This window comes from Physella acuta, unplaced genomic scaffold, assembly GCF_028476545.2.
Source record: "Physella acuta isolate Inbredline_101_S28 unplaced genomic scaffold, ASM2847654v3 ptg001063l, whole genome shotgun sequence".
NCBI classification, from domain to species: Eukaryota; Metazoa; Mollusca; class Gastropoda; family Physidae; genus Physella; species Physella acuta.
The window spans coordinates 35,550-61,262 of record NW_026732580.1 but is presented as its reverse complement, the minus strand read 5'-3'; the positions used below and the strand labels follow the sequence as shown (position 1 = coordinate 61,262).

Below are 25,713 nucleotides of genomic sequence, written 5' to 3'. Positions count from 1 at the left end.
AATCACGTGACTCACCTTGATTCTGTACGGACATCACGTGACTCACCTTGATCCTGTAGGGCTGTGTACTAGCGTACAGCCCGTAGATCTCCCTTAATATTCTCCTGTTGTACATGTTGGCCACACTAGTGCTGACCAGCAACAGAGCGTCGTACATCTTGTGGGCTTTCTTTCTGCCTGCTCTGGTGCTGTTCTCTGGGACACACGGCTCGGCCTTAATTAGGAACTCTGTTAGAGAACCACGGGGACATTTGTTTATAGAACCGTCGGGACATTTGTTTATAGAACAGTGGGGACATTTGTATACACAGGGCAATGACGACATCTTTATTGAACAATGAGTACATCTTTACATAGGACAATGAGGTCTTTATATAGAACTATGTCTATATCTTTATATAGATTAGTCAGGACATCTGTATAAAGAATAGTGAGACATCTGTATGTAGAACATTAGAGACTTTGTATGTAGAATCATGAGGACATCTTTATATAGAAAGTTAGGACATGCAATGAATCCATAATAAAAACATCAGTGAGGCTAATGGAATGAAAGTATCTAGAGACTATCCAGAGATGAATGGTACAGACTAGAGATGAATGGTACAGACTAGACTTTATAAGTCAGCTGATAGCGCTGCCGTTCTCCAAGTTACCACCTCAGCCACCCCCAGCTACCCCAGCCACCCCCAGCCACCCCCAGCCACCACAGACACCCCCAGACACCCCAGCCACCCCAGCCACCTCCAGACACCCCAGACACCCCAGACACCTCCAGCCACACCCAGACACCCCAGCCACCACAGCCACCCCCAGACACCCCAGCCACCCCAGCCACCTCCAGACACCCCAGACACCCCAGACACCTCCAGCCACACCCAGACACCCCAGCCACCACAGCCACCCCCAGACACCCCAGCCACCCCAGCCACCTCCAGACACCCCAGACACCCCAGACACCTCCAGCCACACCCAGACACCCCAGCCACCACAGCCACACCCAGACACCCCAGCTACCCCAGCCACCCCCAGCCACCCCCAGCCACCACAGACACCCCCAGACACCCCAGCCACCCCAGCCACCTCCAGACACCCCAGACACCCCCAGACACCCCAGCCACCCCAGCCACCTCCAGACACCCCAGACACCCCCAGACACCCCAGCCACCACAGCCACCCCCAGCCACCCCCAGCCACCCCCAGCCACCACAGACGCCCCCAGACACCCCAGCCACCCCAGCCACCTCCAGACACCCCAGACACCCCCAGACACCCCAGCCACCACAGCCACCCCCAGACACCCCAGACACCCCCAGACACCCCAGACACCCCAGACATCCCCAGGCACCCAAGACAGCCCAGACACCCCCAGCCACCCCCAGACACCCCCAGCCACCCCAGACACCCCCAGCCACCCCCAGCCACCCCCAAACACATCCAGCCACCCCAGACATCCCCAGCCACCCCAGCCACCCCCAGCCACCCCCGGCCACCCCCAGACACCCACAGCCACTCCAGCCACCCCCAGCCACCCTGGTGTAGTGAAGTTTTTGACTTAGGAAGTCCGGTGTCACAATTATACCAAGGTCAAGGTCGTGCTTTCTAGATGGCTAGTTGAAATCCACACCTGTGATGTCATCCATGACGTAGGTTTTGTTCCGGTCAATGACCTCCTGTGGCGTGACCTGCAGCTCCGTGCCGTATGCCGGTTGTCCGGATATCTTTTTGGTGTTTTCTCTCACTAAACCGGCAGAAATGGAAAGCGTTAAATAACATAAAACTTTGACTAACTCTAAAAGCTATGGACTATTTGACTAATTGGACAGCTTTTAGCATGCGTTTGTTATTATCAACTGTCAGACTGCTAGTTATACTAAACGCTTTTTTAAAGTGTCTTTTTGTTATGAGCCCCTTTTCAGAGCTATCTTTACGAGGTCACACATTATACTTGACTACCATCAAAACAAAACCAACTTACTCAAGAAAAATTTGTCCACTGTGTCTACCATCAAAACCAACTTACTGAGGAAAAAGTTGTCCACTGTGTCTACCAACAAAACTAACTTACTGAGGAAAAAGTTGTCCACTGTGTCTGCCATCAGGTAAAACATAACGGCGGCCACGGCAGGCAGAAAGCCCACGTCTATCAAATAAACACACCAGCTTCTGACCCTCAAGACACAATTTCTGATGCCACATTTCGGCCTTCTGACACACATGGTCTGTAAACAATGCTACACGGTCACTCTGGAGCTCAGAAATTACACTCAGAAGGCAGAGGCGTAGCGACCCTTCCTGGCGCCCGGAGACAAACTTTCGATTTGCACCCCCTTAAAACTTTTGATTTGCACCCCTCCTCAAACTTTCGATTACTTTTTCCAACCCCTTATGGCGCCCCCTAAGGTCGTCGCCCGGTAAATATGTCCCCCCTGCCCCCCCCCCCCCCATCGCTACGCCTCTGTCAGAAGGTACTTTAAGCTAAATTCAGTTTTTTAATGTGTATCCTTACGATAATCCTAGCACTAATCCTTACCTTAACCCATCATGTAACTCACATGTTATAATCTCACAATAATCCTAACACTAATCCTGGCATAACAATAGCCTTTAATCTAATCTTGACCTATCACTCCTTAATGTATAATTATCATTTACACTCAACTATTTTGCCTATCAATGGTATCGATAAGAAACTAACCCCTCACTGAAATACTGTTTTTGTTCTATTCCAATCTTTAGGAGAAATGTTTAGTTGTGTACCGGGCCACTTAGATTCTATAATCAACCATAACAATGTTATTAGGATGCCATCAATAGATCGACTTCAGCTTTGATAAACTTAAGCCGTAAACTATGAATTGTCAACTCTGCAACTAACAGGGATTTGACAGAAATTTGACAAACTTTTAGTTTTACATTTATTTAATTTAAAAACCTACACAACTAAGGTAAACAATTTAAAATAAAACATTTGCTAGCCTACAAGCGGTACCGTGTGTATTACTGGTGGTAGAAGTCTGATAGCAGCCTGCAAGTAGGATATAGACCACACAGCAACAATAACACAAAAACTAAACACAACAATGAGCGGTACGCAAAGTTTGATGACGTCGTTATAGGTAATTTTATGGTAAAGAGACTTGCAAGAGACAGGGTTGAGGGGTTGAAGACACATTTCAAGCACGTAAAGACGACATTACATGACACAACATGACATCTGGAGATAATTTAGTGGGTCTAGTGACATCTTGATAAACTTCTAGAAAACGCTTTGTAGTACAAGCTTGCTTGGTCCTTCCACAAGAACTTGTTATCTTGTAGCAGACGAGCGAGATCTTGGTTGGTCCTTCCACAAAAACTTGTCATCTTGTAGCAGACGAGCGAGATCTTGGTTGGTCCTTCCACAAGAACTTGTCATCTTGTAGCAGACGAGCGAGATCTTGGTTGGTCCTTCCACAAGAACTTGTCATCTTGTAGCAGACGAGCGAGATCTTGGTTGGTCCTTCCACAAAAACTTGTCATCTTGTAGCAGACGAGCGAGATCTTGGTTGGTCCTTCCACAAGAACTTGTCATCTTGTAGCAGACGAGTGAGATCTTGGTTAAATGGAGCAAAGAATTCTTCCAGTAGAGCACGGGTCTCTGGGTACATGTCGCCTGCTGTTTTCTTGAGGTACGTCTCATGCTTCATTTGCTGCCTCAGGACGTCATCAAGGTCAGGGTCACTTAGTGGGGCTGGTGTAGAAATGTTACAAGGTCAGTGGGGCTGGTTTAGAAATGTTACATGGTCAGTGGGGGCTGGTGTAGAAATGTTACAAGGTCAGTGGGGCTGGTGTAGAAATGTTACAAGGTCAGTGGGGCTTGTTTAGAAATGTTACAAGGTCAGTGGGGCTGGTGTAGAAATGTTACAAGGTCAGTGGGGGCTGGTGTAGAAATGTTACAAGGTCAGTGGGGCTGGTTTAGAAATGTTACAAGGTCAGTGGGGCTGGTTTAGAAATGTTACAAGGTTAGTGGGGGCTTGTGTAGAAATCTTACATACATCAACCATAGTAAGATAATTAAAATAAACTACGCGTGTTCTTACTAATCAGTGTATCTATACAAGGAGTTGCTGTACACGCCGTAGACCATGAATGTTGTTGTAGAAAATGTACTCACCTACTTGTAGAAAATGTACTCACCTACTTGTAGAAAATGTACTCACCTACTTGTGGAAAATATACTCACCTACTTGTGGAAAATGTACTCACCTACTTGTAGAAAATGTACTCACCTACTTGTCGAAAATGTACTCACCTAATTGTAAAAAATGTACTCACCTACTTGTAGAAAATGTACTCACCTACTTGTAGAAAATGTACTCCCCTAATTGTAGAAAATGTACTCACCTACTTGTAGAAAACGAAACGTCTGCTCTAACGTGGCCTTCATGTTGCTGTGATAGTCCTCTGTTCGCAAGACCAGGAAGTGATTTCGGTGAAACACAGACAACCACTCTCTTAGAAACACGGAATAACAGCTGGTGTGGATTCGCATCTGGAACACAAACATGGGGACTATGTTAATTTTAGCATCGTCTCTAGATTGTTTCACATTAGACATGCCGTACCATCTCAATAAACATCTCAATAACCATCCCACCCACCAACCAACCCACCAACCAACCCACCATAGATACCACCACCAACCCCACCAAACAACCCACAAAACATCTCACCAACCACCCCACCAACTATCCCACCAACCAACCCACCTACCACCCCACCAACCCACCTACCACCCCACCAACCCACCCACCAACCAACCCACCTACCACCCCACCAGCCCACCTACCACCCCACCAACCCACCCACCAACCATCCCACCAACCCACCCACCAACCCACTCACCAACCCACCCACCCACCCACCAACCAACCCACCTACCACCCCACCAACCCACCTACCACCCCACCAACCCACCCACCAACCACCCCACCAACCCACTCACCAACCATCCCACCAACCATCCTACCAACCTACCATCCCACCAACCCACCCACCAACCACCCCACCAACCACCCCACCAACCCACCCACCAACCCACCCACCAACCACCCCACCAACCCACCCACCAACCCACCCACCAACCCACTCACCAACCACCCCGCCAAGAAGACCACTACACCAAGAGTCCCTTACAGGTAGCCGATGGTACATCCAATCACTAAAGAAACATTGTCGTGTTGTATTAGTCTGTAGACAATATCTGAGCATGGCAATAGCTTTAGGCACGTCTCTAGCAAACTTTTCAGCTGTAAAACCATAGCCAAGGAAGATGTAGTCCGAATAAAGTCTGGAACCACACAAAGAGCTTCATGCAAATACATGTGTGTATTCATATAGAAATGTTTTTTAAATGTCAGCTACAAATATTGCAAATTGTCCTCTTGTGTCTTATAACGTCGTGTCTTATAAAGTTGTGTCTTATAAAGTTGTGTCTTGTGTCTTATAAAGTTGTGTCTTATAAATATATGTCTTATAAAGTTGTGTCTTATAAAGTATTGTCTTATAAAGTTGTGTCTTATAAAGTTGTGTCTTATAAAGTTGTGTCTTGTGTCTTATAAAGTTGTGTCTTATGAAGTTGTGTCTTATAAAGTTGTGTCTTATAAATTTGTGTCTTTTAAAGTTGTGTCTTATAAATATGTGTTTTATAAAATTGTGTCCTATAAAGTTGTGTCTTATAAAGTTATCTTATAAAGTTGTGTCTTATAAAGTTGTGTCTTATAAAGTTGTGTCTTATAAAGTTGTGTCTTGTGTCTTATAAAGTTGTGTCTCGTAAAGTTGTGTCTTATAAAATTGTGTCTTATAAAGTTGTGTCTTATAAAGTTGTGTCTTATAAAGTTGTGTCTTGTGTCTTATAAAGTTGTGTCTTATAAAGGTGTGTCTTATAAAGTTGTGTCTTATAAAGTTGTGTCTTATAAAGTTGTGTCTTATAAAGTTGTGTCTTATAAAGTTGTGTCTTGTGTCTTATAAAGTTGTGTCTTATAAAGTTGTGTCTTATAAAGTCGTGTCTTATAAAGTTGTGTCTTATAAAGTTGTGTCTTATAAAGTTGTGTCTTGTGTCTTATAAAGTTGTGTCTTGTGTCTTATAAAGTTGTGTCTTATAAAGTTGTGTCTTATAAAGTTGTCTCTTATAAAGTTGTGTCTTATAATGTTGTGTCTTATAAAGTTGTGTCTTGTGTCTTATAAAGTTGTGTCTTACAAAGGTGTGTCTTATAAAGGTGTGTCTTAGAAAGTTGTGTCTTATAAAGTTGTGTCTTATAAAGTTGTGTCTCATAAAGTGGTGTCTCATAAAGTATGAAGCAGACAAAGCACCTGTCGACCGGGTCTCTGAAGAGAAGGATAAACTTGGGGTTCTTGTACAAGTGCCGCATCAAGTGGGGGGTCAGGACCCTGGGCTCTGTCAGACCAGCATTCTGGGGGTCAAGCGTCCAGCCACGGAAGTCCCAGAAGTCCATGGGTGTGCCGTCTCCTGCAGACAGGGAACCGCTTTAAATAACCTCCCCGAAGATGTCATGTTTCTTGTATATCTTGTGTTAAGGCAGCTGATTCTATTAACATGTATCAAGCTCAAAGTGCAGATACAAAGATAAAAAACAAGTTAATTAAAAAAGTCTAGTGACATTTATGCGCAATTTCCTTATGTTATCTAAAAATAGCTCTGACGTATAATGCTGGGGTGTGTTCAAGCTAGAAGAACGATCGGTTTGTTGGTGTTTATGTAATTTTAAAATTTGTGACCGAACGAGAGGATATTTTTGAAAATTTTCTTCGGCAATATTGTTCTAAATTATGGCAGGAATCGATTGGTACATGTTTCAAGTAGCTAAGTGGTCTGGTTGCCGAGATATGGGCCAAAAACTGCATTTTTTCGAGTTTTTTTGGCTTTTCCGGGAAATACATGAAAGAAACCCGGAATTTTTATGGCCTATGCTCATTCTCGTAACTTGCTTAACATAATTGCTTTTGGAACTAGTCATCGATATTGCTTCGTTGAGGAGGAGATACGACTTAAAGCCCGGAGACACATTCATCCATACATTCATTCATTCATTCATCCATCCATTCCCAGAAATGACGAGTTAATAAACGCAATTCTCCAGAATGGAAATTGTGCTAAAAATTCTACTATCTTTTATTTAAATGTTTGGGTAGAGAATATTTAAGATTGTAATGTGTTGCGAAATAAAATCTATTTCATCTATTTTTATTTGCTTTTTTACATGTAAATACATTCACTGTTTAACATTAGCAAGAATTGTAGTTAGCCGTTATTTATGTTTTGACAAGTTACGTACCTGTAATTAGCTGTTGATTATGTTTCACGAACGAAGCTTGAATCTCTGAGCTAGCCTTATCAAAATAACGAACATACTTCCATAATCTCCATTTTCGGCGTTTCTTGTGATTCCATAAGCCTATATATATATATATATATATATATATATATATATATATATATATATATATATATATATATATATATATATATATATATATATATATATATATATATATATGATTGAAGATCAATAATATGAAAACCTTAACACTCATTTCAAAAGGAGAAACAAAACTGGATGATTGTTATTGTAGGTACTCTGTTACTGACGAATTAATAAACTTGATAAAAGTAAACATAACTATAGATTACCATATCTAAGCCAGGCCCAATAGGAAGTCTCCTTGCCTAGTTCACCCGAGTTATTGAGGATCTGGGGGTGTGCCACCAGCCTGGAGAAAAAGTCTGTAGTTCCAGACTTGTCTACACCCAGTATGTGGAAGTAGGGCAAGCAGCGGATACGGCCAGTGTCCAGCTGGTCAGTGGTCGCCTCTCTATAACACGGGTTCTGGTACTCGGGGAGATAATGTGGACGTTTCTGTTGGAATTTCAATCAGGAGAGTGACGCAGGTCGGGGCAATCATGACAACAATTTGGTGGAGCAACTACTTTGACTATATATATATATATATATATATATATATATATATATATATATATATATATATATATATATATATATATATAATACATATATTTACATATTATACGCACATTATATAAATATATATGTAATGCACATATTATATATACACATATATATATATATATTATAAATAAAATATATATATATATATATATATATATATATATATATATATATATATATATATATATATATATATATATATATATATATATATATATATATATATATATATGAGTGTGTATGTATATATGTATGTTTGAGTTACAAGACATATTTACAAAAGGATAAAAAGTCTCAGGACAGCAAGACATACTCACGTAGCACATGACGTCCTCTGTGCGTCTGTGGTGTTCTGGCTGAGTACACGTGTACTGGTCAATGTTGTCACGTGTTGCTGTGTCCTCCCCTAGTGCTGGAACCTCCCTGAAGGTCAACCTCAGGTCATCTCGTGTGAATTTAAACCTGGTTAAGTTTAGAACCACGTGACAACTAGTTTCTCTCTCTACCCACTGCCAAGCTGTTTATTCATCCTCGTTTGCTCTCGTTTGTTCACAAGACGCAGATGAAGTAGAGTTCATCTGTATTAATTAACTCGTCATATAAGGGATAGTGTGGTCAGCATTATGCTCAGCCGTTTTGTACCCTTCAGTGTTGAGATATCCTACAGACTCGAGTCCAGTATCCGAACTCTAGACTTTCGGGTTAGTAGTAGTGAGATCTACCATTCGGCCACATCATTCAGACATACAGTTGGGTAACTAAAATTCGATGTCATCTTCTTCAAACTGACACAAGTTACAAGTTGGTAAACTAATTTTGTTGTATGTTTGTGTAAACTGAAGTTTGGCATATTTTGTAAACTGAACAAAGTTGTCTGTATAAACTTACCCTTGTGATCTGAGACTTTGAAGCGAGTTATCTTTCCGATCACAGCGACAATCAGGAGCTTAAAAAATGTCTTTATTAACAACTCTAATTTATTACAACACTACGCTTATTCGGCACATCGTTTTATTCTAATCATATATTCATTCTGCATTTACCATCACTCTCTTTCACAATCTTTCTCTTCATCTCTCTCTCTCTCTCTCTCTCTTTCTACTTATTTGGCAAAGAAGCAATGAAAACAATGAAAATCTGAAGTGACAAAAAGCCACAGAATAAAAGTAACCCTGACTAAAGAAGGTTCTTATATTTATGGAGTAATCAGTCCATACTTTATGTTGAACAATATTTGTTGAGGGGAAAGAGTAACGATATATAATAACGATGTTTATATATATTCTGTTAATAATACAGTTAGATCTAGTATGTTTTCTCGATCTTTTACGTCATGGTGTCGCCCCGACCCTCTTGTAATAATTGTCTATTTGTAATTAAAAGTCTATTTAACTTTAATTAATCATTAATGGTACTGGCAAAAGAGTATTTTCTCCAATACATTTTGCAACTTTGTGCATTGATGTCACCCCCCCCCCCTAAATGGTGTAACACGGTGCGGTCTGCATCCCCCGCCCCGCCCTCGCTATCCCTCTGGGTGAGACCAGTACCTGCGTCACGCATCAACGGTTGACCCTTCGTCTCACTAATACTATTATTTTCAATTTCCCCCCCCCCCCCCCACCAGAGACGCCTGAAAAAACACAGTCGACGCCATGTAATATGACAGACATGTAAATAGTTCCCACAAAACAAGAATTGCAAATAGGACAAAGAGCAAGCTATAGATTAGCTAATATTTCATTAGTCATACATAAGCATAATATAAATATTAAGCATTCTTCAAAACACTGTCTATTTATGATGGTCACTTAATATTCATGTTCAAATATAGCAGATCCTAATATGGAAAAAGACATAAATATAATATACAGATGTGCTACGTACAATGTATGTATGATTGTAGATGGGCTGGGTCAACATACATGATTGTAGATACGCTGTTACAAACGTAGATGATTGTGGAAGAGCTTTCTCATACAAACAAGTATGATTGTTTGCCAGATGTCAGACTGATAAGATTGTAGGCGAGCTGCCAAAATATGTATGATTGTAGATGAGTAATTCATAGAAAACATGTATGATAGTAAAGGTGTAGCACAAACATATATGGTTGTAGATTCGCTTCTCATAAAACATGTTTGCTTGTAAATGACAGGGCTCATACAAAACATGTAGGTGATCTGCCCCAATCCTGTATGATTGTAGGTGATCTGCCCCAATCCTGTATGATTGTAGGTGATCTGCCCCAATCCTGTATGATTGTAGGGGATCTGTCTCGAGCCTTTATGATTGTAGGTGATGTGCCTCAAGCCTGTATAATTGTAGGTGATCTGCCTGTATGATTGTAGGTGATGTACCTGAGCTATGACTTACCTGTGTCACAGTTGGTGTACGTCAGACGCGAGGTGTGTAGAAAGAGAGTGACGTTGAGAAAAGAAACACAGATTAAAACTAGCCATGAGATCCTGGACCGCCATAAACTCTTTATGCAAAAATCAATCCAACGACGACCCATCTAAACAAGGAGATTTTATTTTCCAAAGTTTAAAAACTATCAATTTTCCAATATGTGTACTTAGAAAATTGGGTAATTTTACTTACCTATAATTATAGTGGTTAAGTATTCTTAAAATCCTAGACTGAAGCACTTTAAAATCATCTTTACTTACCTTAAGAAAACTACCACGAGCTTTACTTACAAACCCCGAATTGCCTATAAATCTACACAGTCAGTCAGTGGTGTGAGCGAAGAAAGAAGAACACAAAAGGCTGTATGTAAACTCAACTTTCTACCTGTATTTAAAAGTCCCTTTACTAATGTGACATATGGCAACACTATTTAATTCGATACGAGAATCGTCTGAGTCCGATTCGATACCTTGTATCGGTATCGCTAGCAGAAATATAGTTTGTGACCATCTGTTCAGTATATAGACATTCTGGTTAAGCTGGGGCGTGAGTTTGGATTAAGAGTAAGGTTAGGTTGTTGGCTATAACGGTTAAGATTTAATGTTTAGGTTATAATTAGGTAAGGTTATTTTTATCTGTTTATATATATATATATATATATATATATATATATATATATATATATATATATATATATATATATATATATACATATATATATACATACACTCAAGTTCTGCAAAGAAGGACCATTTGGCTGGGATGAGACTATGTGCGTAAGGGTATTTTCAGGACAACTCCTGGGTAACTCGAGGGCACATTGATGGCATCTCATGGGTAATTATTGGATCACTCGTGGTGTCATGTCTGTCCCGTTGTGTGCCATGTCTGTGTCTTGTCTGTCTAGGTATGTCTTATAGCTTTACTATGTCTACACCTTTTCCTGTCCGCCCCAACAAAGTATTAATAAACAAATACTTGCCATGTTGAATAATTACTTCAAACTTTCTCTAACTTAACGCTTGGTATAACATAGTATAGTATATCCCACACTAAAAACAGTTGTTGACTGAATAAACTGACCTTACATTTTTGTCACGTGACGCGGACCAGGTCCTAAAACTAGCACCTTGTTTTTTTTAACCCTGTGTACAATGTAAGGTGTGTACGTGCGCTTAGTGTGTACGTGCCCTAAGTGTGTACGTGCCCTAAGTGTGTACGTGCCCTAAGTGTGTACGTGCCCTAAGTGTGTACGTGCCCTAAGTGTGTACGTGCCCTAAGTGTGTACGTGCCCTAAGTGTGTTCGTGCCCTAAGTGTGTTCGTGCCCTAAGTGTGTACGTGCCCTTATTGTGTACGTCCCCTAAGTGTGTACGTGCCCTAAGTGTGTACGTGCCCTAAGTGTGTACGTGCCCTAAGTGTGTACGTGCCCTAAGTGTGTACGTGCCCTAAGTGTGTACGTGCCCTATGTGTGTACGTGCCCTTATTGTGTAAGTGCACTAAGTGTGTACGTGCCCTTATTGTGTACGTGCCCTAAGTGTGTACGTGCCCTAAGTGTGTATGTGCCCTAAGTATGTACGAGCCCTAAGTGTGTACGTGCCCTAAGTGTGTACTTATGGCCAGAGTTTTGTTTACATTATCCAAGCCCCTATTCTAAAATATCTTGTGTTGCCTTTGTTTACTACACCGATTCTATTTCGAAAATTAGAATACACTATCTTTTGATTTGAGTTCATCTTTCAATTTAAACGTCACTATTTTAAAAACAAAATAATCATATCAAGGTTGGACTATTTCCAAATTCTTGATGTTAACATGTTTGTAATTATTGTTTACAAATTGTACACAGTATTCTGAATTTAAACAACTATAGTTTTAGATGATATCGAGTATATTTTCTTGCTAGCTAAGCCCCGTTGACCTACCATGAATAGTTTCCAATTAATTTACACTAGTACAGTGCAGATAGTCATTCAAAGTAATGTCGAGCAGTAAAGTTTACCTGTAGTCAACTAAAATGTAAACAATAAGCCACCGTTTAACCCCCCTCCACCAAGTCTTAACCCTGTTTTGTCTACGTCTGCTATAAGACTATGGAGACGCCCTACAGCATTTGAGTATATTTCATTGATGAAATTATTTCAGATTCCATCTTTTGTTTATAATTATGTTATGTATTGAATTAAAATTTAAAAAGCAAACCTCGCTTTATTTTTTTTGTTATTTATATATTGGTTTAATATATATTTAAATATTTAAATATATTATATTTGAAGAAAACCATTTATTTTCTACTTTTTAGTGCATAATTATATAAAAGCTAATTATTCAAACTTTTTAAAAATAAATGTTTGTGTATGTTTCAATTGCGATTTGCAACACTAGGCCAATATTTTCATAGGCTTGTGTCATTTTCTAGGCTCTCAAATTGTTGACTTGTGATATTTTTCACAGTTACAGAAAAAGCTTTTCTAGTCTTTAATAATGGCCAAACATAAGCGACATTACCAGCTAGAGAACTGAACTGTAGCAGTATTTTATATGGCAGTAGAGTTCACTGCAGTATATTATATGGCAGTAGAGTTCCCTGCAGTATATTAAATGGCAATATAGTTCACTGCAGTATATTATATGGCAGTAGATTTCACTGCAGTATATTAAATGGCAATAGAGTTTCCTGCAGATTATTATATGGCAGTAGAGTTCCTTGCAGTATATTAAATGGCAGAGTTCACTGCAGTATATTATATGGCAATAGAGTTCCCTGCAGTATATTATATGGCAGAGTTCACCGTATAAATATAATATGGCAGTAGAGTTCACTGAAATTCGCAAGGTTAATGAGCACTATACAAGTATTAAACTAAAAGACTAGACACTTAAACACTAACAGAACAGACTTTAAACACAAACAGACCAGACTTTAAACACAAACAGATCAGACTTACAAATTCAACACAAACAGACTAGACTTGTAAAAACTAAAGAAAGTACCATAAGCAGTACTATTTTTTATTTATATCATTTGTGATGTTTGTGACTTCAGTTCTTTCGATGTTATACTTTTCATTTGAAGACCCATGGCATTAAGCTCTGTAATTAGGATGTTATACTTTTCATTTGAAGACACATGGCATTAAGCTCTGTAATTAGGATGTTATACTTTTCATTTGAAGACCCATGGCATTAAGCTCTGTAATTAGGATGTTATACTTTTCATTTGAAGACACATGGCATTAAGCTCTGTAATTAGGATGTTATACTTTTCATTTGAAGACACATGGCATTAAGCTCTGTAATTAGGATGTTATACTTTTCATTTGAAGACCTTAAGCTCTGCAGATAGAAGAAAAAAATAAACATTGTTATTTAAAGGCTCGTAGTGTGTTCGAAGAATGAAGGGTACAGTATACGCTGTTAGAAGTAAACAATGAAGGGTACAGTATACACTGTTAGAAGTAAAGAATGAAGGGTACAGTATACACTGTTAGAAGTAAAGAATGAAGGGTAAGTATACACTGTTAGAGGTAAACAATAAAGGGTACAGTATACGCTGTTAGAAGTAAAGAATGAAGGGTACAGTATACACTGTTAGAAGTAAAGAATGAAGGGTAAAGTATACACTGTTAGAAGTAAACAATAAAGGGTACAGTATAAGCTGTTAGAAGTAAACAATGAAGGGTACAGTATACACTGTTAGAAGTAAAGAATGAAGGGTACAGTATACACTGTTAGAAGTAAACAATAAAGGGTACAGTATACGCTGTTAGAAGTAAAGAATGAAGGGTACAGTATACACTGTTTGGGGATAGGGCTAGGTTTATGGTCAGGGTGGGGGTTGACCACAGTAACCAGTTCCGGTTACCAAAGTAACCAGTTTCTTGTACCAAAGAAACCGATTCCTGTACCAAAGTAACCAGTTCTCGTACTAAAGTAACCAGTTCCTGTACGAAAGTAACCAGTTCCTGTACCAAAGTAACCAGTTCCTGTACCAAAGTAACCAGTTTCTTGTACCAAAGTAACCAGTTCCTTACTAAAGTAACCAGTTCCTGTACCAAAGTAACCAGTTCTCGTACTAAAGTAACCAGTTCTCGTACTAAAGTAACCAGTTCTCGTACTAAAGTAACCAGTTCTCGTACCAAAGTAACCAGTTCCTGTACCAAAGTAACCAGTTTCTTGTACCAAACCAACCAGTTCCTGTACTATAGTAACCAGTTCCTGTACTAAAGTAACCAGTTCCTGTACTAAAGTAACCAGTTCATGTACTAAAGTAACCAGTTCCTGTACTAAAGTAACCAGTTCCTGTACTAAAGTAACCAGTTCCTGTACCAAAGTAACCGATTCCTGTACCAAAGTAACCAGTTTCTTGTACCAAAGTAACCAGTTCCTGTACTATAGTAACCAGTTCCTGTACTAAAGTAACCAGTTCTCGTACTAAAGTAACCAGTTCTCGTACTAAAGTAACCAGTTCTCGTACTAAAGTAACCAGTTCTCGTACCAAAGTAACCAGTTCCTGTACCAAAGTAACCAGTTTCTTGTACCAAAGTAACCAGTTCCTGTACTAAAGTAACCAGTTCCTGTACTAAAGTAACCAGTTCCTGTACTAAAGTAACCAGTTCCTGCACTAAAGTAACCAGTTCCTGTACTAAAGTAACCAGCTCTTCTTATACCAAAGTAAACATTTTTTGTACCAAAGTAACCCGTTTTTGTCATATAAGTACCAAAGTATAGTGAAACACAGACATATAGGGTAGGTGGACTCATGACGTTTAAGAGAAACATATTTGTTAATATTCTTAAAAAATAAGAGAAATTTTGTAATGTTGCATACCTAATGACATGTCAACGTAACAAATAATTTTATAGTCTCGTCATAAGCATCTAGCAAACTATAATTGACAGCTTATAAAACATTGACTAGCTAATATAACATCAGACAAACTAGATTTGATATAATTTAATATAACACCTAATATTAACCAGACTTAAAAGCTAATTTGACATCTAATATAAACCAGACGTGTAAGCTAATATGACATCTGACATAAGCTAGACTTCACAGCTAATATGACATCTGACATAAGCTAGACGACAGCTAATATGACATCTGACATAAGCTAGACTTCACAGCTAATATGACATCTGACATAAGCTAGATGACAGCTAATATGACATCTAACATAAGCTAGACTTGAAAGCTAATATGACATCTGACATGAGCTAGATGACAGCTAATATGACATCTAACATAAGCTAGACTTGAAAGCTAATATGACATCTGACATGAGCTAGACGACAGCTAATATGACATCTGACATAAGCTATACGACAGCTAATATGACATCTGACACAGACGACAGCTAATATGACACCTGACACAAGCTAGACGACAGCTAATATGACATCTTACATAAGCTATACGACAGCTAATATGACATCTGACATGAGCTAGCCGACAGCTAATATGACATCTGACATGAGCTAGCCGACAGCTAATATGACATCTGACATGAGCTAGCCGACAGCTAATATGACATCTAACATGAGCTAGACGACAGACAGCTAATTATGACATCTGACATAAGCTATACGACAGGTAATATGACATCTGACATAAGCTAGATTTGACAGCTAATATGACATCTGACATGAGCTAGACGACAGCTAATATGACATCTGACATGAGCTAGACGACAGCTAATATGACATCTGACATGAGCTAGATCTAGACTTGACAGCTAATCTAACAAGACTGAAAGTGCTGAGGTCAGGTAACTTGATCTAGATGTAGACTTAAGTATACCCAGCAGTAAATACTAGTAGTTCATGTTGAGTTGTTCATTAGTTGTTAACATTGGAGTAACATTCATGATTAGCCGTACCCATATTCATAGTCAGGGCTCAGGCCTGGGTTAAAAGTATGATAATACCGGCAATGTGAATGTGACAGACAAGTTAAAGTATCATAATACCGGCACAGCTAAATAAATGTGAATGTGACAGACAAGTTAAAGTATCATAATACCGGCACAGCTAAATAAATGTGAATGTGACAGACAAGTTAAAGTATCATAATACCGGCACAGCTAAATAAATGTGAATGTGACAGACAAGTTAAAGTATCATAATACCGGCACAGCTAAATAAATGTGAATGTGACAGACAAGTTAAAGTATCATAATACCGGCACAGCTAAATAAATGTGAATGTGACAGACAAGTTAAAGTATCATAATACCGGCACAGCTAAATAAATGTGAATGTGACAGACAAGTTAAAGTATCATAATACCGGCACAGCTAAATAAATGTGAATGTGACAGACAAGTTAAAGTATCATAATACCGGCACAGCTAAATAAATGTGAATGTGACAGACAAGTTAAAGTATCATAATACCGGCACAGCTAAATAAATGTGAATGTGACAGACAAGTTAAAGTATCATAATACCGGCACAGCTAAATAAATGTGAATGTGACAGACAAGTTAAAGTATCATAATACCGGCACAGCTAAATAAATGTGAATGTGACAGACAAGTTAAAGTATCATAATACCGGCACAGCTAAATAAATGTGAATGTGACAGACAAGTTAAAGTATCATAATACCGGCACAGCTAAATAAATGTGAATGTGACAGACAAGTTAAAGTATCATAATACCGGCACAGCTAAATAAATGTGAATGTGACAGACAAGTTAAAGTATCATAATACCGGCACAGCTAAATAAATGTGAATGTGACAGACAAGTTAAAGTATCATAATACCGGCACAGCTAAATAAATGTGAATGTGACAGACAAGTTAAAGTATCATAATACCGGCACAGCTAAATAAATGTGAATGTGACAGACAAGTTAAAGTATCATAATACCGGCACAGCTAAATAAATGTGAATGTGACAGACAAGTTAAAGTATCATAATACCGGCACAGCTAAATAAATGTGAATGTGACAGACAAGTTAAAGTATCATAATACCGGCACAGCTAAATAAATGTGAATGTGACAGACAGCTTAAAGTATCATAATACCGGCACAGGTAAATAAATGTGAATGTGACAGACAAGGTAAAGTATCATAATACTGGCACAGGTAAATAAATGTGAATGTGACAGACAAGGTAAAGTATCATAATACCGGCACAGGTAAATAAATGTGAATGTCACAGACAAGGTAAAGTATCATAATACCGGCACAGCTAAATAAATGTGAATGTCACAGACAAGGTAAAGTATCATAATACCGGCACAGGTAAATAAATGTGAATGTCACAGACAAGGTAAAGTATCATAATACTGGCACAGGTAAATAAATGTGAATGTGACAGACAAGGTAAAGTATCATAATACCGGCACAGGTAAACGAAATGTGACTGAGACAAATTGTTCTAGAAATATAACACGAACACAATATCGATACGTAGCAATAGAACTTGAATTTAAACTAAATTATAAAATATCGAGAAGTAGAATATAGCGATAGATCTAGATCTAGATATGTAAGTTATTTCAATATAATCAAAGATATTGTCAACAGCATAAATAGACGCATATGAGTTTGATGAGACGGATAAAAAAACTCGAAACTAATCTATGATATAACAGTTGCTAATATATAGAGAACATGAATACAAAAGTTTACTTTGTGAATATGTTTCAGTAAACAAATAAATTACAAGCATTGCAATGGTAACTTTGGCAATATTATAAAAATATTTTTTATTTAACGTAGATTCTAAATACTTAGATCTAGATCTAGATTTAGGTGAATATGTTTTTTAAAGTATTCCACCTGCTATTGCTAATATTTAATTATTAATTTAAAAAAATACTGCGAATGTCTTTATGTCTCCGTTACCACGCGAAAAATTTGCTTTAAAAATATTTAATTACCGAAATTACCCGATTCGAGACTATTGTAATTGTTGGTTGTGTCTAATCTAACAACAGCTAACTTTAGGTCTATCTAATCTAACAACTAACAACTAGCTTTACCGCATGCGTTCTTCCATAGGGCTTCCCAGCTGTTATTTCTTTTGACACGGGCATTTATTGGACTTGGCTTTCTCAGCGGCCGGACACACGTTGACTCGGGGCTTCTGTGGTGCACAGTCGGGGGGAGTATCTTCAACAACTTCTTTCACACATGTGTCTTTGGCACATGGGTCTTTGGCGCCACAAGTGTCTTTGGCACCACAAGTGTCTTTGGCGCCACAAGTGTCTTTTGCACAAGACTTCGATTGACATGCTTTTTCTTTCGGGCAATCCGATTCAGGAATATCTCGACAGGCCATGTTGAAGTCTTGTGTTCACACTTGATAGTTGCAAGGTCTCCCGTAGCTAGGTGACATCACTCAATGATGCATGGTTTCGAGAGTATGTGCACTTCCTGTTTTCACGTCATCATTGCCAAGATGATTTTGTAAGTAGGAAGTGAAATCAAATCGCCATGGTTACCATTGCTAGAGTGCCTATCCAATGGGCAGAAGCCTTTTAAATCTTATCAGAACAGAGGCAGATTGAAAGGATGATAGGCCTAGTATTGAGAGTATCGCTGTTAGGGTCAGGTTTGGTCAAATCTAGGGTCAGGATATAATTAGCGAGTAGGATCATAATAATAACAATCAATACCTGCTTGTGGACGTACTAAATGTTAGGTTAAGATCACACTAGGGTCAAAACAAGGGTTAACTAATAGTTGTAAGCAAAGCTCTGTTGATAATTAAACAGTTCACTGTTACTGGGATAATAGATGAATTCGTTTAAAAAATTATTTGCAAATGATTAAGTAAATAGATTTCTAGATCTACTTTTCGGAGAAAATAGCTTTCAGACATGTTTTAACAAGATCACAAACAAATTGAGGGGCTAGGAAATCGGTATTGATATTTCAGCTATTTTAATTATTTATTTATAAATGCACTCTATATTTCTAAATTAATTAAAAAGTAAATTTTGGGATTAAGATAATAAATGGCATCGTCCAAGCCTAGACAGACCTGATTATTATTCTTTACATGGACTTTACATGTGTATTTGTACATTTCGACTGGGTCGCTTTACGTACAAAATTAAAGCTAAGAACATTGAAAGGTACATAAATCTATATTCGATATAGATCTAATAATGTAAGTGTTCAATTAACATTTTTAAAAAGTAAATCAAAGCTATTGAAAATTGTATAGACCTTTCTAATACAACTATTTATCAGCTGATATAGTTACAGCATTCTCTACTTAATACTCATGGAATTCACGGTTATTCCAAATTGAAAAAAAAACCAACCAATTTCGATGACATTTTCTTTATAATAATTGAAACGTACCTTTAATTGGGCAATGATAAATGGCTGTTAACAAAGTATAGTAGATATTATTTTTCTAGCCTTACATTGCATTCACCCTTTTCGCCGTCATACATGACTCCAAATGTCTCAAACCTACTCCAATGTGCAGGTTTTGTCAACTAAAAATAACCAACTTAAAAAGATACATTTTAGTATATCTCACAATTAAAATGAACGCAAAAATGTGTGAATAATAGAGCCGAAAAGTACTTTATCAAGGAAATAATTTCTAGAAATTAATTAGACATCTACGTCACATTGTATTGTCATCGATATTCTGGAAGTAGTCGAAATTTAGCTCGAGTTTTCGCCCATGACAGACGATAGAGAAAAGAATCAAGTGAAATACAAACTTGTAGTAATCAAATCTTGAATGTTTTTATAAATAAAAGACGGATTATAATAGCTGGAAATCGCTCGTACAGGAGCTTAACACTCCCATTAGAAGTTTTGTTTACTTAAACCATAAGTACAACAAATACCGCGTCCGGTTGCAGGAATTTGATTAAAAGGTGAAAGAAAACTACAAATTCAATATATATATATATATATATATATATATATATATATATATATATATATACTTATATAACTATTAAATTACATCACCCTGACTAAAACGACAGCCAAGGTATCGTGTTTACCAGAGGCGTAGCGAGAGGGGGCGGGGGTGAGGACCGCACCGGGTGACACCATTTAGGGGGGTGACACCAAGGCAAAAAATAGCAAAATATATAGAGAAAAACTTGAGGGGGGTGCAAATAAAAAACTTGAGGGTGGGGGGTGCAAATCGAAAACTTGAGGGGGGGGGGGGTGGGTGCAAATCGAAAGTTTGAGGGGGGGGGGGGAGTGTGTGCAAATCGAAAATTTGAAAGTTTGTCCCCGGGAAGGGTCGCTACGCCTCTGGGGGGAGGGTGACACCGTTAAGTGCCGCACCGGGTGACACCCAACCTCGCCTACGCCACTGGTGTTTACATACACAATGACAAACATGCAGAAAGAGAGAGAGAGAACGAGAGACAGAGAGACAAGAGAAACAGACGGTCAAGAAATTGATAACTTCGTAAAGATCTGTTAAAATCGCAATTTAGATTTTTTTGTGCCGATTACTATACATACAAGTATGTAAAATGAAAGACCTTTTGAACATTTTGTTTAATGACCGAAAATATTAAGAGCATCAAATGTCAAGTGGTACAAAAACCACTGCGCACCTTTTTATTAGCAAATGTTTTAATACAGTGCACATGATTTTAAAAATAAATTAATAGTCACTTGGGAAGTCCTACCCGGCTACCGTCATTTGGAATTGTTATAGCTAATTGTTAGAATTTCATTCATCGACGATTCCACTATAGCAATCAGGGTTAGTGGTAGAGTTTCTTCTAGGTATCCGCCCCCGCCCCCCCCCCCCCCCCCCCCCCCGAAGAAAGAAAGTCTACCTCCCCCGAACGAGATGAATTTTATATAGTAAACATACACTTTTACTAGTGTCCACCCCCCCCCCCCCCCCGAAAAATGTTGACCGTCTCCCCTCCGAAAATTTCAAACGCCCCCCCCCCCTCCCCCGGAGAAAAAAGTCTGGAAGAAACACTGGTTAGGGGTCGTCCATAAACGACATCAAACTCGAGGGGGAGGGGGTCCGTACTTTTGTGACGGTGTGTGATGAGGGGGAGGGGGGTAGAGGTTCAGATGATGTGACGTCACACTTTTGCATTATAAAAAAGCAATGTTAGACACCGAGTTTTATTTCGCGTTTTAGAAAACGGTTTTAATAAATTGTAATAGGAATTGATTAAAATACGCTATAATGACAGAGTTCAGACACAATTTTGGAAAAATCGATGTTTTAAGAAAAATTCCACTGCAATTTTGAGGGTGGGGGAGGGCCGTAGGCTGAGGTGTGACGTCATTTTAGGGGGGGGGGGGGTCTGGCTTTTTGTGACGATGTGTGACGGAGGGGAGGGGGGAGGTAAAAATCGTCAAAAAAGCGTGACGTCATTTATGGATGACCCCTTAATACTGCTTTAAAGCCGAGTAAATTCAAGAATAATTCCAAGAGCATTTCAAAATATCCTTGAATAATTCAGAGAACTGAAATGGATGTTTGATGGCAAGGTGTACAAAGCTAAGTTATTTCTTCACCGGTGTGGGGGCACCTACACTATCGGGGTTATAAATATTTATAAGAACTACACGTTAACAAACCATATATGGACAAAGCCCCCGTGGTCAAACCCTCAAGTGGTCAACGCACAAAAAACAAATGACCAGGGCGTGGCACTAATTATCCAAACGTTAGCAAAATTTATTCAGGGTCAGTGTAATGCTAAGTTCGAGACTGAGTATTGAATGGCGGTATCGGCAAATATAGTCGATACTTCTTTACCAAACAAACATCTAGAATCGAGTCTAGTAGAAAAAAAAAGATCATCTTTTCCCTTTAGTTTGGCTAGACCTAGATCTATTTACTTAACTTAACTATCGAATGTATCAAAAAATGTAGTGTATGGGTATAGTAAAGAGGTTTAGAACGTGGGTTTAGGTTAGGTTCAGAGTTGAAGCTGTATAAGGGCTAAGATTTAAAAAGGTAGAGTCCTACTGCAAGCGATGTTGACTCTAGCTGGTTTGGTTTATAATCGACTATGGCAGTGATCAAGGTGGAGTGATGTTTGGCTAGGATTATAGCTGGTTCTGGGTTTAGGTTAGAGTCTAACCACGGCTATGGTTACCACCAGGTTTACGTTGATGGTAGTGATTTCAGTATTATATAGCCCCGATATACATACTGGAGTTATCAGAAGAACTAATTCACTTTTCTGTTTAAGTATAGGGCTAAAACTAAAGTTAAGGTTATATTCAGGAGTGAAGTATTTATCGGCAAAATGATTAATAAATGTATACTGAAAGATTGAGGTAAACAAAATCATAGCTGAAAATAGGAAACTTAATGATTGAAGACCTAATTACAATACAAACCTTTAAATAGCTACTTGTTAATTATTTTTTGCAGCACGGAATGCGGTAAACAGGGGGGCAAGGTATAGGAGGCATTTCAGGTTCTTCCACTGGCGTTGGTGGGCGTGGAGGTGGAGGTGGTGATGGAGGGTTTCTACACGGTGGGTAGAACGCAACACACGGGGCCCGCTGGTATTCTTCCACAGCTGGTAAAGTTTCTTCCTTTTTTTTGTCAGCCATGGTCTTCACGGTTGTAGCTTTTAAAATTAGAATTCCTTCCAAAAGGTTGATATATATTCTAGCTTGCCACTGCTTTTTTTTTATTTTCTTGTGACGGGTTAACCGGATGTTGCGTCATCAGTGGGGTAATATCTCAAAGCATTTTAGTTTTGAGAGTAGCCGAAAATTGATTTAAATGGCGATAGAAATAATCGCGTTGATTAAAATGTTGATGTAACTAAATTGATCTAAACTAGAAACACTACTCACTTTTTATCCTTGCAACAGGGGGGCAGTAACGGGGCCGGGCAAGGGCAGGCTGGCATTTCAGGTTCAGGAACGGGTGTTGGTGGCTTTTCCTTCACTTTCATTGGACATGGAGGCAAAACTCTCTGGCATGGCGTCCGAACGTAGGGTTCCAATTCAGGGAGTTCCTTTTGTTCCTGTTCCACTTTAGCATTGCAGGGGGTAGACATTTTAAAGTTGTGTTTTGGCTAAGTAAGTAAGCTTAGCTTCGGAAGGTTATCTACGTTCGGCACATGAGTCGATTCTTGTTTTTGTTTTTCTTTTCTTAGTGACGGGCGGTAGCGATTATGACGTCATGTTGTTCTGAACAGCAACAATATTTGAGGGTTGAAGAGTAGGTCCTATATTGCTCTAAAATCCTAAAGATGCGAGTTAGACCTAAAATCTAGGCTTTTCAACAAACGGCATAAAGGCTAGGTTGGACCTTTTAAAGAAGTTTTGACATATTCCAGCAAAAATGAAAGCTACATACATTAAAATACATTAGCTCTAACGCATAATAAAGTTGGTTAGAATGAACGTTGAAGCCGTATCCACTCCATCGTTCCACACACATCAAAACAACAGTTTATGTGCGTTTGAAATAGCAAACTAACAAGCCTATAAAATTAATTAAAGGACATAATCGCGACTTGCTAAGACTTTTACTATGTGCCATATGACCAGCTTTTGAGTGTTATTCCAATCCATTTAAACACTGAACAACGACTGTGCTAGACAAACCACCAAATTGTATGGACTAGAGAGAAACATGTTATTGTTGTTTTACATACAGTGGCGCTTTGAAAGCTTATATTTTGAGAAACTGTGACGATATAGATGTAATCTAACAGTGAGTGGACATTAGTCACACTCAAGCTACAGCCTTCTACCCGTCAACAACTTGTACGGCAAAGCGTAATCATCCTATCATCTACCACACTACGGAGTTATCTAGCCGTTGATTTAGTGTCTTCAGACTATTCCAGTTTATGGTATATTGCAGAGATAGTAGTAGGGTAAGGTAAAGCTAGGAGCTTGCTTAGGGGTTAGGTCAAGTTTAGGGTTAGGTGCATGGTTAGGGGCAGGGTTAGGGGCAGGGTTAGGGGCAGGGTTAGGTACATGGTTAGGGGCAGGGTTAGGGGCAGGGTTAGGGGCAAGGATAGGGTCAGGGTTAGGGCCAGGGTTAGGGTTAGGGGCAGGGTTAGGGGCAGGGATAGGGTCAGGGTTAGGGGCAGGGTTAGGTGCAGGGTTAGGGGCAGGGTTAGGGGCAGGGTTAGGGGCAGGGTTAGGGGCAGGGTTAGGTGCAGGGTTAGGGGCAGGGTTAGGGGCAGGGTTAGGGGCAGGGATAGGGGCAGGGTTAGGGGCAAGGTTAGGGGCAAGTATAGGGTCAGGGTTGGGGCCAGGGTTAGGGGCAAGGATAGGGTCAGGGTTAGGGCCTGGGTTAGGGGCAGGGTTAGGGGCAGGGTTAGGTGCAGGGTTAAGTGCATTGTTAGGAGCAGGGTTAGGAGCAGGGATAGGGGCAGGGATAGGGGCATGGTTAGGGGCAAGGATAGGGTCAGGGTTAGGGCCAGGGTTAGGGGCAGGGTTAGGTGCAGGGTTAAGTGCATTGTTAGGAGCAGGGTTAGGAGCAGGGTTAGGGGCAGGGTTAGGGGCAGGGTTAGGGGCAGGGTTAGGGGCAGGGTTAGGGGCAGGGTTAGGGGCAGGGTTAGGGGCAAGGATAGGGGCAGGGTTAGGGGCAGGTTTAGGGGCAGGGTTAGGGGCAAAGTTAAGGGCATGGTTAATACATAGTTAGGGTCAGGATTCACTGCAGGATTAAGTGCAGTGTTTGGTGCAGATGTTAGGAAAAATTTTGGAGTAGCGGTACCAGCAATAGAAAAAAATTTAAAAGGAGAATTTCGTATGAAAACTACAACAAAGCTTTGTCTGTTTGTTGATGTAGACATCTCTGCAGCACGTACGTATGTGCCTGTTGTGTCGCTCAGGTCATGTGTCGGGCAGGTAATACAGAGTATAGAGATACCAGAGACAATAGGCCAGAACAAACATGTTGGAAATTCGCAAATTTAATTTGAACTGTTTATATTTCGCTTACATACGGATGGCGGTATAATGCCTTCAAAACTTGGAGAAAGTAAACAGTAGGTATAAAGAGCATGGTATTCACGAATGAGTTTTTAGCCAATCATAAGCATAGGTTAATTATATTTGAGTTCATTAAAGTAATTATATTGCATTTTATCGAGATTTTTAAAATTGAAATACCTACGCATGATGACAAGGTACATTTTATTGGCTATTCATAAAAAATGCCCGTCAAGAACAGTAACTCCCATATGTGCGTATTTAAACGTTCGTTCAGATTTGTTGTTCTTCTTGTATCTTTTCACTGAACACTGTCTTCAAACTAATCCAAATAATAACCCTGACACCGAACCCAACCCCAAACCCTATCACAAAGCAAA

At 39.4% G+C, this 25,713-nt stretch overlaps 2 protein-coding genes and 1 long non-coding RNA gene across 3 annotated transcripts; all 3 read right to left on the bottom strand.

The window, feature by feature from the left end:
- Positions 1–2: 2 nt before the first annotated feature.
- LOC131955306 (uncharacterized) lies at positions 3–3,040 on the bottom strand. Its single transcript, XM_059319387.1, has 5 exons — positions 2,993–3,040; positions 2,069–2,222; positions 1,628–1,741; positions 43–228; positions 3–10 (listed from the first exon to the last, which is right to left on the bottom strand). Exons 2-5 carry the CDS (start codon positions 2,217–2,219, stop codon positions 3–5), a joined length of 459 nt encoding a protein of 152 aa, XP_059175370.1. The 5' UTR covers positions 2,220–2,222; positions 2,993–3,040.
- A 128-nt stretch (positions 3,041–3,168) lies between these two features.
- LOC131955350 (carbohydrate sulfotransferase 15-like) lies at positions 3,169–8,805 on the bottom strand. The gene is made up of 8 exons (XM_059319463.1): positions 8,753–8,805; positions 8,348–8,492; positions 7,694–7,919; positions 7,338–7,457; positions 6,355–6,511; positions 5,179–5,332; positions 4,387–4,534; positions 3,169–3,733 (listed from the first exon to the last, which is right to left on the bottom strand). The coding sequence occupies exons 1-8, from the start codon at positions 8,803–8,805 to the stop codon at positions 3,519–3,521; spliced, it is 1,218 nt and encodes a 405-aa protein (XP_059175446.1). The 3' UTR covers positions 3,169–3,518.
- Positions 8,806–13,438: 4,633 nt separating this feature from the next.
- LOC131955319 (uncharacterized) lies at positions 13,439–18,900 on the bottom strand. The gene is made up of 2 exons (XR_009388829.1): positions 18,436–18,900; positions 13,439–13,776 (listed from the first exon to the last, which is right to left on the bottom strand). It is a non-coding gene; the product is annotated as an uncharacterized LOC131955319 (long non-coding RNA).
- Between the last annotated feature and the right edge of the window lie 6,813 nt (positions 18,901–25,713).

Bases quoted from the DNA above. Each gene is read 5' to 3' on its own strand.
- LOC131955306 (XM_059319387.1), bottom strand. From the start codon at position 2,219: ATGTGTGTCAGAAGGCCGAAATGTGGCATCAGAAATTGTGTCTTGAGG. The intron at 1,742-2,068 runs GTAAGTTAGTTT...CTGCCGGTTTAG, and splicing joins AGTGGACAACTTTTTCCTCA to TGAGAGAAAACACCAAAAAG. The intron at 229-1,627 runs GTGTGGATTTCA...GTTCTCTAACAG, and splicing joins CGTCATGGATGACATCACAG to AGTTCCTAATTAAGGCCGAG.
- LOC131955350 (XM_059319463.1), bottom strand. From the start codon at position 8,805: ATGACATCGAATTTTAGTTACCCAACTGTATGTCTGAATGATGTGGCC. The intron at 6,512-7,337 runs GTACGTAACTTG...CCCTGTCTGCAG, and splicing joins TAATCAACAGCTAATTACAG to GAGACGGCACACCCATGGAC. The intron at 4,535-5,178 runs GTAAGGGACTCT...TTTGTGTTCCAG, and splicing joins GGATGTACCATCGGCTACCT to ATGCGAATCCACACCAGCTG.